We start from the raw sequence: 17,408 nt of genomic DNA on the forward strand, positions 1-17,408 counted from the left end.
TAGAGCCTTATGGCGGTCCCAAGAGTCTCTAAAAGCACAGTAGGAGGTAGAGCCTTATGGCGGTCCCAAGAGTCTCTAAAAGCACAGTAGGAGGTAGAGCCTTATGGCGGTCCCAAGAGTCTCTAAAAGCACAGTAGGAGGTAGAGCCTTCTGGTGGTTCTCCTCCTGAGTGGTTCCAGCTCCAGCGTCTCTCTCTCCTTCATGTGGAACTCCTCCAGGTTTATACTTTTCCCAAAGAGGTTTTGTAGTTTTTCTTGCAGAAGGAGGAGCTAAGGACAGAGGGAGGGGCTAAGGACAGAGGGAGGGGCTAAGGACAGAGGATTCTGGGACATCGTCCCTCGTCCTTATGGACATTGCTTGTCGCCTCAGAGGAAACGACTGTTGTGATTTTGGGCGTCACAAAAATAAATTGAATTGATCCTAAGTCAGTTTGTTTTCTTCAAGTATATGAATTATGCAGATGAGTTATGATGATGTCATTTAAAGATCATTTCTTGTCTTGTGGATGAACCGCTCTTGTTCTGGACTAAATTTGTCTTTTCTAAATAGTTCTTTTAGAAATAACATGATTTCACTGTAGAATCCTCCTGGACCTTCTCCATCCGAACCATTGGATCCATCAGCTTCTCTCCGTCACGTGACTTGCGCCACTCACGTGACGCTGTAATCCCTCCTCCTTCTCGCGCGCCGCTCACGGATCGGACCGAACTGAAGATGGCGGAAATCAAGAGCGGGATCTTCGCCAAAAATGTGCAGAAGAGGATCAACCGTGCGCAGGAGAAGGTGGGTCCAAGTGGGACCGGGTCTGGACCGGGTCTGGAGCGGACAGAGGCGGAGAAGCCCGAGTAGAGCTGAATGAAGGGCCCGGGCCTGGTCGCGCGTTGGACCGGGCCCGTTCTCACAGCTGTGGTTCGGGTCCTGGTCCTGGTCCTGGTCCTGGTCCTGGTCCAGGTCCAGGTCCAGGTCCTGGTCCTGGTCCTGGTCCAGTTTGACCTGGATTTGTCCCGTTCTTTGCGGGTTTCTCTGAGGTTTAACTGTGGCGTGTGTGCGTCACGTGACCGTGCTGTCGCTGTCCGTGGTGCTGAAGCCACGGGAGCGTGCGGAGCTCAGTCCGGATCAGACTCGGGACGTGTCCGAGTCCAGACCGTTTCCTGGCAACGGATTCGTTTGTTTTAGTTTAATTTACACCAAACAGTTGTCCCCTCCCCCCGCAAGGTCAGGCCCGTGCGTTATGACGTCACACGCAACCCAGAAGCAGCGCAAGGAAGCCTTAGATGAGACCAGGTCCTGACCAGGTCTAAACCAGTACTAAACCCGGTCTAAACCAGGTCTAAACCAGGTCTAAACCAGGACTAAACCCGGTCTAAACCAGGTCTAAACCAGGTCTAAACCAGAACTAAACCCGGTCTAAACCAGGTCTAAACCAGGACTAAACCAGGTCTAAACCAGGTCTAAACCTGCCAGTGAAATTACAGTCAGGCTTATGACTTTCCTATAACGACACTGCCACTTCCTGCTCGGAAACGTTACCTCTGACCTCTAAGGTAAGACTTGACCTCTGAGGTAAGACTTGACCCCTGACCTCTGAGGTAAGACTTGACCTCTGAGGTGAGACTTGACCCCTGACCTCTGAGGTAAGACTTGACCTCTGGCCTCTGAGGTGAGACTTGACCCCTGACCTCTTAGGTAACACTTGACCTCTGACCTCTGAGGTGAGACTTGACCCCTGACCCCTGAGGTGATGCTTGACCTCTGATGTGATGCTTGACCTCTGAGGTGATGCTTGACCTCTGACCTCTGAGGTGATGCTTGACCTCTGAGGTGATGCTTGACCTCTGACCTCTGAGGTGATGCTTGACCTCTGAGGTGATGCTTGACCTCTGACCTCTAAGGTGAGACTTGACCTTTGACCTTTGTGTGCAGGTTTTACAGAAATTGGGAAAAGCTGATGAAACCAAAGACGAACAGTTTGAACAAGTCGTCGTCAACTTCAGACGACAAGAGGTTAGTTCTTTTGTTCTCCTGGTGTGTTCTCCTGGTGTGTTCTCCTGGTCTGTTCTCCTGGTCTGTTCTCCTGGTCTGTTCTCCTGTTCTCCTGGTCTGTTCTCCTGGTCTGTTCTCCTGGTCTGTTCTCCTGGTCTGTTCTCCTGTTCTCCTGGTCTGTTCTCCTGGTTTGTTCTCCTGGTGTCTTCTCCTGGTGTCTTCTCCTGGTGTCTTCTCCTGGTGTGTTCTCCTGGTCTGTTCTCCTGGTCTGTTCTCCTGGTCTGTTCTCCTGGTCTGTTCTCCTGGTCTGTTCTCCTGGTCTGTTCTCCTGGTCTGTTCTCCTGTTCTCCTGGTCTGTTCTCCTGGTTTGTTCTCCTGGTGTCTTCTCCTGGTGTCTTCTCCTGGTGTCTTCTCCTGGTGTGTTCTCCTGGTCTGTTCTCCTGGTCTGTTCTCCTGGTGTGTTCTCCTGGTCTGTTCTCCTGTTCTCCTGGTCTGTTCTCCTGATGTGTTCTCCTGGTCTGTTCTCCTGTTCTCCTGGTGTGTTCTCCTGGTCTGTTCTCCTGGTGTGTTCTCCTGGTGTGTTCTCCTGGTGTGTTCTCCTGGTCTGTTCTCCTGGTGTGTTCTCCTGGTGTGTTCTCCTGGTGTGTTCTCCTGGTGTGTTCTCCTGATCTGTTCTCCTGGTGTGTTCTCCTGGTGTGTTCTCCTGGTGTGTTCTCCTGGTGTGTTCTCCTGGTCTGTTCTCCTGGTCTGATCTCCTGGTGTGTTCTCCTGGTGTGTTCTCCTGTTGTGTTCTCCTCGTCTGTTCTCCTGGTCTGTTCTCTTGGTGTGTTCTCCTGGTCTGTTCTCCTGGTCTGTTCTCCTGGTGTGTTCTCCTGGTTGGTTCTCCTGGTGTGTTCTCCTGGTGTGTTCTCCTGGTCTGTTCTCCTGTTCTCCTGGTCTGTTCTCCTGTTCTCCTGGTCTGTTCTCCTGGTCTGTTCTCCTGGTGTGTTCTCCTGGTGTGTTCTTCTGGTGTGTTCTCCTGGTGTGTTTTCCTGGTTGGTTTTCCTGGTGTGTTTTCCTGGTTGGTTCTCCTGGTGTGTTCTTCTGGTGTGTTCTCCTGGTGTGTTCTCCAGGTGTGTTCTCCTGGTGTGTTCTCCTGGTTGCTTCTCCTGGTGTGTTCTTCTGGTGTGTTCTCCTGGTCTGTTCTCCTGGTCTGTTCTCCTGGTCTGTTCTCCTGGTCTGTTCTCCTGGTCTGTTCTCCTGGTGTCTTCTCCTGGTGTCTTCTCCTGGTGTGTTCTCCTGGTCTGTTCTCCTGGTCTGTTCTCCTGGTCTGTTCTCCTGGTGTGTTCTCCTGGTCTGTTCTCCTGGTCTGTTCTCCTGGTGTGTTCTCCTGGTTGGTTCTCCTGGTGTGTTCTCCTGGTCTGTTCTCCTGGTGTGTTCTCCTGGTCTGTTCTCCTGTTCTCCTGGTCTGTTCTCCTGGTGTGTTCTCCTGGTCTGTTCTCCTGTTCTCCTGGTGTGTTCTCCTGGTCTGTTCTCCTGGTGTGTTCTTCTGGTGTGTTCTCCTGGTGTGTTTTCCTGGTTGGTTTTCCTGGTGTGTTTTCCTGGTTGGTTCTCCTGGTGTGTTCTTCTGGTGTGTTCTCCTGGTGTGTTCTCCAGGTGTGTTCTCCTGGTGTGTTCTCCTGGTTGCTTCTCCTGGTGTGTTCTTCTGGTGTGTTCTCCTGGTCTGTTCTCCTGATCTGTTCTCCTGGTGTGTTCTCCTGGTCTGTTCTCCTGTTCTCCTGGTGTGTTTTCCTGGTTGGTTCTCCTGGTGTGTTCTTCTGGTGTGTTCTCCTGGTGTGTTCTCCAGGTGTGTTCTCCTGGTGTGTTCTCCTGGTTGCTTCTCCTGGTGTGTTCTTCTGGTGTGTTCTCCTGGTCTGTTCTCCTGATCTGTTCTCCTGGTGTGTTCTCCTGGTCTGTTCTCCTGTTCTCCTGGTGTGTTCTCCTGGTCTGTTCTCCTGGTGTGTTCTCCTGGTCTGTTCTCCTGTTCTCCTGGTGTGTTCTCCTGGTCTGTTCTTCTGGTGTGTTCTCCTGGTCTGTTCTCCTGGTCTGTTCTTCTGGTGTGTTCTCCTGGTCTGTTCTCCTGGTTGGTTCTAATAGTTTATGTCTTCAGTCTGAAGGTTTTCGTCTTCAGAGGGAGATGAAGAATTACATGGCGTCGATCAAAGGTGAGTCATATAACTGTTATAACAGTGTTAAACGACACAGAGGACACGACAGAGGACACGTCACAGAGGACACGACACAGACGAAACTACACAGAGGACAGAGGACACGACACAGAGGACACGACAGAGGACACGTCACAGAGGACACGACAGAGGACACGACACAGAGGACACGACACAGAGGACAGAGGACACGACACAGAGGATACGACAGAGGACACGACAGAGGACACGACACAGAGGACACGACAGAGGACACGACACAGAGGACACGACACAGAGGACAGAGGACACGACACAGAGGATACGACAGAGGACACGACAGAGGACACGACACAGAGGACACGACAGAGGACACGACACAGAGAACACGACAGAGGACACGTCACAGAGGACACGACAGAGGACACGACACAGAGGACACGACACAGAGGACAGAGGACACGACACAGAGGATACGACAGAGGACACGACAGAGGACACGACACAGAGGACACGACAGAGGACACGACACAGAGGACACGACACAGAGGACAGAGGACACGACACAGAGGATACGACAGAGGACACGACAGAGGACACGACACAGAGGACACGACAGAGGACACGACACAGAGAACACGACAGAGGACACGTCACAGAGGACACGACAGAGGACACGACACAGAGAACACGACAGAGGACACGTCACAGAGGACACGACAGAGGACACGACACAGAGAACACGACAGAGGACACGTCACAGAGGACACGACACAGACGAAACGACACAGAGGACAGAGGACACGACAGAGGACACGACACAGAGGACACGACACAGAGGACAGAGGACACGACACAGAGGATACGACAGAGGACACGACAGAGGACACGACAGAGGACACGACACAGAGGACACGACAGAGGACACGACACAGAGAACACGACAGAGGACACGTCACAGAGGACACGACAGAGGACACGACACAGAGAACACGACAGAGGACACGTCACAGAGGACACGACACAGAGGACACAACACAGAGGACACGACACAGAGGACACGACAGAGGACACAACAGGACACGTCACAGAGGACACGACACAGAGGACACGACACAGAGGAAACGACACAGAGGACAGAGGACACGACAGAGGACACGACACAGAGGACACGACACAGAGGACAGAGGACACAGAGGACACGACAGAGGACACGACACAGAGAACACGACAGAGGACATGACACAGAGAACACGAAAGAGGACACGTCACACAGAGGACACGACACAGAGGACACGACGCAGAGAACACGACAGAGGACACGACAGAGGACACGACAGAGGACACGGCACAGAGAACACGAAAGAGGACACGTCACACAGAGGACACGACACAGAGGACACGACACAGAGAACACGACAGAGGACACGACACAGAGGACATGACACAGAGAACACGACAGAGGACACGACAGAGGACACGACACAGAGAACACGAAAGAGGACACGTCACACAGAGGACACGACACAGAGGACACGACACAGAGGACACGACAGAGGACACGACACAGAGGACACGACACAGAGGACACGACACAGAGAAGACGTCACAGAGGACAAGACACAGAGGACAGAGGACACGACACAGAGGACACGACACAGAGGACAGAGGACACGACACAGAGGACACGACACAGAGGACAGAGGACACGACACAGAGGACACGACAGAGGACACGACACAGATGACACGTCACAGAGGACACGACACAGAGGACATGTCGCAGAGGACACGACGCAGAGGACACGTCACAGAGGACACGGCACAGAGGACAGAGGACACGGCACAGAGGACACGACAGAGGACACGTCACAGAGGACACGACACAGAGGACACGACACAGAGGACACGTCACAGAGGACAGAGGACACGACACAGAGGACACGACACAGAGGACAGAGGACACGACACAGAGGACACGACACAGAAGACAGAGAACACGGGACAGAGAACACGGGACAGAGAACACGGGACAGAGGACAGAATCCTCAGGTGTTTTCACGTGTCCTCACGTGTCCTCAGATGTCTTCACGTTCTTCACATGTCCTCAGGTGTCTTCACATGTCCTCAGGTGTCTTCACGTGTCTTCACATGTCCTCAGGTGTCTTCACATGTCCTCAGGTGTCTTCCCGTGTCCTTACTTGTCCTCAGGTGTCTTCACATGTCCTCAGGTGTCTTCACGTGTCCTCACGTGTCCTCAGGTGTCTTCATATGTCCTCAGGTGTCTTCATGTGTCTTCACATGTCCTCAGGTGTCCTCAGGTGTCTTTACATTCCTCAGGTGTCTTCACATGGCCTCAGGTGTTTTCAGGTGTCCTCACGTGTCCTCAGGTGTCTTCACGTGTCCTCAGGTGTCCTCAGGTGTCCTCAGGTGTCCTCAAGTGTCCTCACGTGTCCTCAAGTGTCTTCACATGTCCTCACGTGTCCTCAGGTGTCTTCACGTGTCCTCAGGTGTCTTCACGTGTCTTCACATGTCCTCAGGTGTCCTCACATGTCCTCAGGTGTCTTCACGTGTCTTCACATGTCCTCAGGCTTCACGTGTCCTCAGGTGTCTTCACATGTCCTCAGGTGTCTTCACATGCCTTCAGGTGTCTTCACGTGTCTTCACATGTCCTCATGTGTCTTCACGTGTCCTCAGGTGTCTTCACATGTCTTCACATGTCCTCAGGTGTCTTCACATGTCCTCAGGTGTCTTCACGTGTCTTCACATGTCCTCAGGCTTCACGTGTCCTCAGGTGTCTTCACATGTCCTCAGGTGTCTTCACATGTCCTCAGGTGTCTTCACGTGTCTTCACATGTCCTCAGGTGTCTTCACGTGTCCTCAGGTGTCTTCACATGTCTTCACATGTCCTCAGGTGTCTTCACATGTCCTCAGGTGTCTTCACGTGTCCTCAGGTGTCTTCACATGTCCTCAGGTGTCTTCACGTGTCCTCAGGTGTCTTCACATGTCCTCAGGTGTCCTCAGGTGTCTTCACATGTCCTCAGGTGTCTTCACGTGTCCTCAGGTGTCTTCACATGTCCTCAGGTGTCCTCAGGTGTCCTCAGGTGTCTTCACATGTCCTCAGGTGTCTTCACATGTCCTCAGGTGTCTTCACGTGTCCTCACGTGTCCTCAGGTGTCTTCATATGTCCTCAGGTGTCTTCATGTGTCTTCACATGTCCTCAGGTGTTTTCAGGTGTCCTCACGTGTCCTCAGGTGTCCTCAGGTGTCCTCAGGTGTCCTCAAGTGTCCTCACGTGTCCTCAAGTGTCTTCACATGTCCTCACGTGTCCTCAGGTGTCTTCACGTGTCCTCAGGTGTCTTTACATTCCTCAGGTGTCTTCACATGGCCTCAGGTGTTTTCAGGTGTCCTCACGTGTCCTCAGGTGTCTTCACGTGTCCTCAGGTGTCCTCAGGTGTCCTCAGGTGTCCTCAAGTGTCCTCACGTGTCCTCAAGTGTCTTCACATGTCCTCACGTGTCCTCAGGTGTCTTCACGTGTCCTCAGGTGTCTTCACGTGTCTTCACATGTCCTCAGGTGTCCTCACATGTCCTCAGGTGTCTTCACGTGTCTTCACATGTCCTCAGGCTTCACGTGTCCTCAGGTGTCTTCACATGTCCTCAGGTGTCTTCACATGCCTTCAGGTGTCTTCACGTGTCTTCACATGTCCTCATGTGTCTTCACGTGTCCTCAGGTGTCTTCACATGTCTTCACATGTCCTCAGGTGTCTTCACATGTCCTCAGGTGTCTTCACGTGTCTTCACATGTCCTCAGGCTTCACGTGTCCTCAGGTGTCTTCACATGTCCTCAGGTGTCTTCACATGTCCTCAGGTGTCTTCACGTGTCTTCACATGTCCTCAGGTGTCTTCACGTGTCCTCAGGTGTCTTCACATGTCTTCACATGTCCTCAGGTGTCTTCACATGTCCTCAGGTGTCTTCACGTGTCCTCAGGTGTCTTCACATGTCCTCAGGTGTCTTCACGTGTCCTCAGGTGTCTTCACATGTCCTCAGGTGTCCTCAGGTGTCCTCAGGTGTCTTCACATGTCCTCAGGTGTCTTCACGTGTCCTCAGTGTCCTCACGTGTTCTTGTGTCCTTAGGAATGCAACAGGCGTCTATAAACCTGACCCAGAGTCTGCACGAGGTTTATGAGCCCGACTGGCACGGAAAAGACGACGTGGTCGTCATCGGAAAGGTAAATACTCCTCCTCACTCCTCCTCCTCAGACCTCCTCACTCCTCCTCCTCAGACCTCCTCACTCCTCCTCCTCAGACCTCCACACTCCTCCTCCTCAGACCTCCTCACTCCTCCTCCTCAGACCTCCTCACTCCTCCTCCTCAGACCTCCACACTCCTCCTCCTCAGACCTCCTCACTCCTCCTCCTCAGACCTCCTCACTCCTCCTCCTCAGACCTCCACACTCCTCCTCCTCAGACCTCCTCACTCCTCCTCCTCAGACCTCCACACTCCTCCTCCTCAGACCTCCTCACTCCTCCTCCTCAGACCTCCACACTCCTCCTCCTCAGACCTCCACACTCCTCCTCCTCAGACCTCCTCACTCCTCCTCCTCAGACCTCCACACTCCTCCTCCTCAGACCTCCTCACTTCTCCTCCTCAGACCTCCTCACTCCTCCTCCTCAGACCTCCTCACTCCTCCTCCTCAGACCTCCACACTCCTCCTCCTCAGACCTCCTCACTTCTCCTCCTCAGACCTCCTCACTCCTCCTCCTCAGACCTCCACACTCCTCCTCCTCAGACCTCCACACTCCTCCTCCTCAGACCTCCTCACTTCTCCTCCTCAGACCTCCTCACTCCTCCTCCTCAGACCTCCACACTCCTCCTCCTCAGACCTCCACACTCCTCCTCCTCAGACCTCCTCACTCCTCTTCCTCAGACCTCCTCACTCCTCCTCCTCAGACCTCCACACTCCTCCTCCTCAGACCTCCACACTCCTCCTCCTCAGACCTCCTCACTCCTCCTCCTCAGACCTGCACACTCCTCCTCCTCAGGCCTCCTCACTCCTCCTCCTCAGACCTCCTCACTCCTCCTCCTCAGACCTCCTCACTCCTCCTCCTCGGTTTAGCGGAGGGGGGGCCTCATTAGCACTGGGTTAGCCATGTTAGCTTGTGAGGCACTCTGTTTTCCACTGAGGCTATGGTCCTAACGTTCACTACTGCCCCCAGTGGTGGACTCTCGCACAGTAGGAGGCGCTCTAACGCTCCCGCACAGTAGGAGGCGCTCTAACGCTCTCGCACAGTAGGAGGCGCTCTAACGCTCCCGCACAGTAGGAGGCGCTCTAACGCTCCCGCACAGTAGGAGGAGCTCTAACGCTCCCGCACAGTAGGAGGAGCTCTAACGCTCTCGCACAGTAGGAGGAGCTCTAACGCTCCCGCACAGTAGGAGGCGCTCTAACGCTCTCGCACAGTAGGAGGCGCTCTAACGCTCTCGCACAGTAGGAGGAGCTCTAACGCTCCCGCACAGTAGGAGGCGCTCTAACGCTCTCGCATAGCAGGAGGCGCACTAACGCTCTCGCATAGCAGGAGGCGCACTAACGCTGTGTCTCTTTCAGGACTGCGACGCGCTCTGGGAGGATTTTCACAATAAGATTATCGACTCGACACTGCTGAACCTAGATGCTTATCTGACTCAGTTCCCTGACCTGAAGGTGAGCAGCAGGGGGCGCTGTGCAGCAGGGGGCGCTGAGCAGCAGGGGGCGCTGTGCTGTGCAGCAGGGGGCGCTCTGCTGTGAAGCAGGGGGCGCTGTGCAGCAGGGGGCGCTGAGCAGCAGGGGGCGCTGTGCTGTGCAGCAGGGGGCGCTCTGCTGTGAAGCAGGGGGCGCTGAGCAGCAGGGGGCGCTGAGCAGCAGGGGGCGCTGTGCAGCAGGGGGCGCTGTGCAGCAGGGGGCGCTGAGCAGCAGGGGGCGCTGTGCTGTGCAGCAGGGGGCGCTCTGCTGTGAAGCAGGGGGCGCTGTGCAGCAGGGGGCGCTGAGCAGCAGGGGGCGCTGTGCAGCAGGGGGCGCTCTGCTGTGAAGCAGGGGGCGCTGAGCAGCAGGGGGCGCTGAGCAGCAGGGGGCGCTGTGCTGTGCAGCAGGGGGCGCTCTGCTGTGAAGCAGGGGGCGCTGAGCAGCAGGGGGCGCTGAGCAGCAGGGGGCGCTGAGCAGCAGGGGGCGCTGTGCAGCAGGGGGCGCTCTGCAGCAGAGGGCGCTGAGCAGCAGGGGGTGCTCTGCAGCAGGTAGCGCTGAGCAGCAGGGTGCGCTCTGCTGTGCAGCAGGGGGCGCTGAGCAGCAGGGGGCGCTCTGCTGTGCAGCAGGGGGCGCTGTGCAGCAGGGGGCGCTGAGCAGCAGGGGGCGCTCTGCTGTGCAGCAGGGGGCGCTGAGCAGCAGGGGGCGCTCTGCTGTGCAGCAGGGGGCGCTCTGCTGTGCAGCAGGGGGCGCTGTGCAGCAGGGGGCGCTGTGCAGCAGGGGGCGCTCTGCTGTGCAGCAGGGGGCGCTGAGCAGCAGGGGGCACTGTGCAGCAGGGGGCGCTGTGCTGTGCAGCAGGGGGCGCTGTGCTGTGCAGCAGGGGGCGCTCTGCTGTGAAGCAGGGGGCGCTGAGCAGCAGGGGGCGCTGAGCAGCAGGGGGCGCTGAGCAGCAGGGGGCGCTGTGCTGTGCAGCAGGGGGCGCTGAGCAGCAGGGGGCGCTGAGCAGCAGGGGGCGCTGAGCAGCAGGGGGCGCTGTGCAGCAGGGGGCGCTTTGCAGCAGAGGGCGCTGAGCAGCAGGGGGCGCTGTGCTGTGCAGCAGGGGGCGCTCTGCTGTGAAGCAGGGGGCGCTGAGCAGCAGGGGGCGCTGAGCAGCAGGGGGCGCTGAGCAGCAGGGGGCGCTGTGCAGCAGGGGGCGCTTTGCAGCAGAGGGCGCTGAGCAGCAGGGGGTGCTCTGCAGCAGGTAGCGCTGAGCAGCAGGGTGCGCTCTGCTGTGCAGCAGGGGGCGCTGAGCAGCAGGGGGCGCTCTGCTGTGCAGCAGGGGGCGCTGTGCAGCAGTGGGCGCTGAGCAGCAGGGGGCGCTCTGCTGTGCAGCAGGGGGCGCTGAGCAGCAGGGGGCGCTCTGCTGTGCAGCAGGGGGCGCTGAGCAGCAGGGGGCGCTCTGCTGTGCAGCAGGGGGCGCTGTGCAGCAGGGGGCGCTCTGCTGTGCAGCAGGGGGCGCTGAGCAGCAGGGGGCACTGTGCAGCAGGGGGCGCTGTGCAGCAGGGTGCACTCTGCTGTGCAGCAGGGGGCGCTGAGCAGCAGGAGGCGCTCTGCTGTGCAGCAGGGGGCGCTGAGCAGCAGGGGGCGCTTTGCTGTGCAGCAGGGGGCGCTCTGCTGTGCAGCAGGGGGCGCTGAGCAGCAGGGGGCGCTCTGCTGTGCAGCAGGGGGCGCTGAGCAGCAGGGGGCGCTCTGCTGTGCAGCAGGGGGCGCTGAGCAGCAGGGGGCGCTCTGCTGTGCAGCAGGGGGCGCTGTGCAGCAGGGGGCGCTCTGCTGTGCAGCAGGGGGCGCTGAGCAGCAGGGGGCGCTGTGCAGCAGGGGGCGCTCTGCTGTGCAGCAGGGGGCGCTCTGCTGTGCAGCAGGGGGCGCTGAGCAGCAGGGGGCGCTGAGCAGCAGGGGGCGCTCTGCAGCAGGTAGCGCTGAGCAGCAGGGGGCGCTGAGTGTTTTGATTGTGTTTTTTCCATCTTTTTCCACGACAGACGCGAGTGTCAAAGCGAAGTCGTAAACTCATCGACTACGACAGCGCTCGACATCACGTGGAGACGCTTCAGGCGCAAGGACTCAAGAGCGACCGCAAAATGATCAAGGTACCGCCGGGAGGGCATCTGACACACACAGGGAGGGCATCTGACACACACAGGGAGGGCATCTGACTCTATGATGTGTTCCAGGCGGAGGAGGAGCTGAAAAAGGCTCAGAGAGTCTTTGAGGATCTGAACGTGGGTTTGCAGGACGAGCTGCCGACGCTGTGGGACAGGTGAGGTCACACAGAGGTCACACAGAGGTCAAGTTGTACAATGACTGAATACACCACCACTACTACTACTACTACTACTACTACTACTACTACTACTACTACTACTACTACCACTACTACTACTACTACTACTACTACCACTACTACTACTACTACTACTACTACTACCACTACTACTACCACTACTACTACTACCACCTCTACTACTACTACTACTACTACTACTACTACCACTACTACTACTACTACTAGTAGTACTACTAGTACTACTACTACTACTACCACTACTACTACTAGTACTACTACTACCACTACTACTACTACTACTACTACTACTACTACTACTACTACTACTACTACTACCACTACTACTACCACTACTACTACTACCACCTCTACTACTACTACTACTACTACTACTACTACCACTACTACTACTACTACTAGTAGTACTACTAGTACTACTACTAGTACTACTACTACTACTACCACTACTAGTACTACTACTACTACCACTACTACTACTACCACTACTACTACTACTAGTACTACTACTACTACCACTAGTACTACTACTACTACTACTACTACTACTACTACTACTACTACTACCACTACTACTACTACTACTACTACTACCACTACTACTACCACTACTACTACTACCACCTCTACTACTACTACTACTAGTACTACTACTACTACCACTACTACTACTACTACTACTACTACTACTACTACTACTACTACTACTACTAGTAGTACTACTAGTACTACTACTACTACCACTACTACTACTACTACTACTACTACTAGTAGTACTACTAGTACTACTACTACTACTACCACTACTACTACTACTACTACTACTACTAGTAGTACTACTAGTACTACTACTACTACTACTAGTACTACTACTAGTAGTACTACTAGTACTACTACTACTACTACTAGTACTACTACTACTACCACTACTACTACTACTACTACTACTACTAGTAGTACTACTAGTACTACTACTACTACTACCACTACTACTACTAGTACTACTACTACTACCACTACTACTACTACTACTACTACTACTAGTAGTACTACTAGTACTACTACTACTACTACCACTACTACTACTAGTACTACTACTACTACCACTACTACTACTACTACTACTACTACTAGTAGTACTACTAGTACTACTACTACCACTACTACTACTACCACTACCACTACCTACTACTAACTACTACTACATATTTTAGCCTCATAGCCACAACTCCTACAAAAGCAGAAATGCTAACCCAGGCAGAAGTGGGCGGATTAGAATAAGCCTCCGCGCCATCTCTCTTATGTTCATCTTAGTCAAATTTTAGAGGTCAAGGGTCAGGGGTAAAAGTAAGGCTGTGTCCAGCGGGTGAAAAAGTAGTGCTCTCAAAATATCCCACAATGCACCTGGCTCACTCCAGATGAATTCTGGTGATATTTAGTTAGAGTTCAGACTGTGATGGACCAATCACAGCACAGCGTTGAAGTTTAAAGGACAAACCTACACAAACAGACTTGGGCTTGTTTTCTATTTCATCCCGGATGACCACCAGAGGGCGGTGCTGAAACACTAATTTTCCCTTGGCACATGCGCAGTTCGAGTAGTTATACCAAATGAGTCACACCTGTGACCCTGGATGGCACCCAGAGGTCATATATTCACCCGCCGTCCATCACTCCGTTCTCTTTATCTTATCACGTGCGGTTCGTATTACAAAGAACTTTTCAGTCGCTTGAAGTCCTACTACCTTGTGGTTGGAGCTGTGGATTTCGCCCTCCGAGGACTGCGACGATTTATATTTCGCTGAGATTTACAGGTATTTCTTAAACTGCTAACTGTGTTACGTTGCTGTGGATTGTTGGCGAAGGCAGGCGTACGCGCACCCTCTCCCACGCCACATAACGTTATCTGATCGCATCAGTGCTGTCGCTAACGGTGTTAGTAGCTTGATTTTCGCGTTGTTTCTGGTGAAGGCGGCGTTCGCGCACCCTCGCCCGTCATTTCAGGTACGTTCTGCCGTCTTAGACAGGCTGTACTATTGCTAACGGTGTTAGCGGTTGTGTAAGTTTAAGCCTCTTTGAGCGTTAGCTGTACACAACGTTTAGTTTTGTTTCCTCTCTGGGGTTTAGGGCCGCTGGTTGCGCCCGTACCTTAGTTTATTTGCCATAAATTGGTGACGGCAGCGTTCACGCCCCTCTCCCAGTGTTGGCTTTTGTACCGGCTTGATTCTGCCTGGTATTTTACTGGTGTTTTCGTTAACTTGTGGCCCTAATCAGTGACGGCAGCGTTCGCGCCCCCGCTCCCGGTTTTGGCTTTGGTACACGCTGAATTTGGTGCCAGATCATGGATGACTCCCATTCTTGCATGAACTGTGGGTCGTGACCTTTGTCCGACGTGCCTTGGCCCTGACCACCTGAGGGAGGCGCTTTCGGATGACCCATGCATGAACTGCAGTTATATGCCACAGGCGGTTAGAGTGTCGAGGTTGGCAGAGTTGACCTTGAGGGGTGACAATGAACTCCCGCCCTCTGGCCGAGCGCCCCCTCCACCTCAAAACGCCTCTCTGAGCCCCCAGGCACTGACGGTCCTGCAAAAAAGAAGGCCAAGTCAGATAGAGGCCTGACATCCAGAGTAGAACAGCTATCGGCTGAATTAGAAGCGATGAAGTCCATTTTACAGGCTCATCGCGTGGATTCCCCTGCTGCTGAGGCTTGATTTCCTTACCGATCCATGCCGGCTCTTGCTCCGGAGGACGATGTTCTCCCCGTGGCAGAATCTGCCTCTGATTTTAGAGATGAGGAGGCGGCACCATCCTTCCATGGTTCTGGGGATGGCTCTTATGACTCTGCTCGAGGTTTTAACGACGTGCCCATTGCCACGTGCCCATTGCACCTTAACATCGGCAGTTTCTCAGGTTTGCCTATCTAGGCAGCCATTGGCAATTCCGGGTACTCCCATTCGGACTCTCCCTTTCCCCGAGAGTGTTCACACGATGTGTGAAAGCAGCCCTTGCGCCTTTGCAGGCCAACGGACTGAATGTCCCACCATATCTGGACGACTGGCTAATTTGCGCTCCATCCCGAGCGCAAGTCATCCGGGATACAGCTCGCCTGCTTGCTCATGTGACCCAGCTGGGCTTCAGAGTGAATATGGGGAAGAGCAACCTGGTCCCATCCCAGAGGATCACATTTCTGGGAATAGAGTTAGATACTGTGTCGATGAAGGCTCGTCCATCACTTCGTCGGCTGGACGACATTCAAAATATGGTCTGTCGTTTCGGGCCTGGCAGTCGGCACCCTTTCATCGAGTTTCTTCAACTTGTGGGGAAGCTGACCTACGGTTACACGCATTGTGCCCCTCGGCCTCCTGTCATTGCATCCTCTGCAGCGGTGGCTGAACAGTTTCCACCTGGACGCTACACGGCACCGAAGGCGAATACTTCGGGTGACGTGGCAGTGCTTGCATGCACTGGCCCCATGGAGGGACAGGCAGTACTTGGCGAGAGGGGTCCCCATGGGCTTGGTGGTGTGTCGCAGGGAGGTGGTTACCACCGACTCCTGCACCACAGGATGGGGTGCGGTATGGCAGCACAGGATGGTTCAAGGGATGCGGTCTCAGAGGGATCGCTTGGATCACATCAATGTTTTAGAACTGCGTGCTGTTCATCTGGCTCTCAGGCATTTCCTGCCACGTCTGAGAGGGAAACATATTCTGGTCCGGTCGGACAACACCTCCACGGTTTATCACATCAACCATCACGGAGGTGTCAGATCGGCTCGGCTCCTCGAGGTGTCTCGCAATCTGTTGAGATGGGCTGCACCTCGTCTGTCCACACTGAGAGCTGTGTATCTGCCGGGAGAAAGCAATTCCGTGGCAGACTTTCTTTCACAGCAGCAACCCCTTCCGGGAGAGTGGTCCCTCCACCCCGAGGTGGTGCACACGATTTGGGGCCTTTTTGGTCAGGCGCAAATAGATTTGTTCGCCTCAGAAGAGTCAACCCACTGCCCGCTATGGTTCTCCCACGCAAGGGCGCCGGGCTCTTTAGGCCAGGATGCGCTGGCACGCGCATGGCCTCAGGGCCTAACCCTAACCCTGTACGCGTTTCCTCCTCTTCCGCTGATTTGGCCGACACTACAGAGGGTCCTCCAAGAGGGTCACAGGCTATTGCTGATAGCCCCGTGCTGGCCGGCACAGCTATGGTTTCCGTTGCTGTACAGTCTGTGCTGCAGCCCTCCGTGGCCCCTTCCGGCCAGGAGAGATCTACCGTCTCAGTTGAGGTGTCAGATTTGGCATCCGATCCCTCAACACCGCCGGCTGTGGGTTTGGCCGTTGGCGGGTCCGAGCCACAGCTAATTGGCCTCGCCGATGCAGTTAAACAAATGCCTCTACTCGTCAGCAGTATGAGAACAGGTAGAAGCCGTTTTCCCAGTGGTGTTCTGCCCACGGTGAGAACCCGGTGTCCTGTTCGGTGCCTCTTATCTTGGAGTTTCTCCAATCTCTCCTTGATGATGGCCGGTCCCCGTCGACCCTGAAAGTATATGTTGCTGCCATATCCTGTCATCATGGTTTGGTCAACAATCGTACTGTGGGGAGTCATAACTTGGTTTCACTTTTTTTACGGGGAGCTTGTAGGTTGCGGCCCTCCGTCGCTCCACGTGCCCCAATATGGGACTTGTCAGTGGTTTTAAATACCCTGTGCCAACCTCCATTTGAACCCTTGGCACAGGCGGACATTCAATGGCTGTCTGGGAAGACTGCATTCTTGTTGGCCATGGTCTCTGTGAAAAGAGTCAGTGAGTTACATGCCCTTTCTGTCAGTCCCACATGTCTCAGATGGAGCCCGGATGACTCTGGTGTCACCTTATGGCCGAATCCGACGTTTCTGCCCAAGGTGTTGTCCCGCGCTCATTGTAACCGGCCTTTGAGTTTGGCTCGGTATGAGCCTCCAGCTGGAGAAGGCAGGGACTGGCTCCTGTCATTGTGCCCGGTGAGGGCATTGCAGGCCTACATTGCGGCAACTGCAGACATAAGGCGCTCAGACCGGCTGTTCGTATGCTACGGTGATGCTCTATCCAGACAGCGTCTTTCGCATTGGGTTGTCGATGTGATTCGCCGTGCTTACGGTGTGGCAGGACTCCCCCCACCGCCTGGCGTGAGGGCTCATTCCACCAGAGGCGTCTCCACTTCCTGGGCCGCCATGAAGGGCGTTCCA

General features: G+C 54.8%; 2 protein-coding genes across 4 annotated transcripts in view; one reads left to right on the top strand and one right to left on the bottom strand.

Annotated features, from left to right (window-relative positions):
* afg3l2 (AFG3-like AAA ATPase 2) overlaps positions 1-17,408 on the bottom strand; it is a 511,786-nt gene that overhangs the window by 292,240 nt on the left and 202,138 nt on the right. The window lies entirely within an intron of this gene.
* The window catches only part of amph (amphiphysin), a 55,485-nt gene continuing 38,726 nt past the window's right edge, over positions 650-17,408 (top strand). Inside the window, exons 1-7 of the mRNA XM_072462183.1 lie at positions 650-783; positions 1,924-2,004; positions 4,112-4,166; positions 8,282-8,376; positions 9,750-9,845; positions 11,876-11,983; positions 12,068-12,153. Of these exons, the coding sequence (XP_072318284.1) occupies positions 715-783; positions 1,924-2,004; positions 4,112-4,166; positions 8,282-8,376; positions 9,750-9,845; positions 11,876-11,983; positions 12,068-12,153 (590 nt within the window). The 5' untranslated portion in view covers positions 650-714. The remainder of the gene's footprint in view (positions 784-1,923; positions 2,005-4,111; positions 4,167-8,281; positions 8,377-9,749; positions 9,846-11,875; positions 11,984-12,067; positions 12,154-17,408) is intronic.

The sequence above is a fragment of the Eucyclogobius newberryi genome, unplaced genomic scaffold (assembly GCF_026437365.1).
Source record: "Eucyclogobius newberryi isolate DKJ021-1_F unplaced genomic scaffold, fEucNew1.0.hap1 SCAF_39, whole genome shotgun sequence".
Taxonomy (NCBI): domain Eukaryota; kingdom Metazoa; phylum Chordata; class Actinopteri; order Gobiiformes; family Gobiidae; genus Eucyclogobius; species Eucyclogobius newberryi.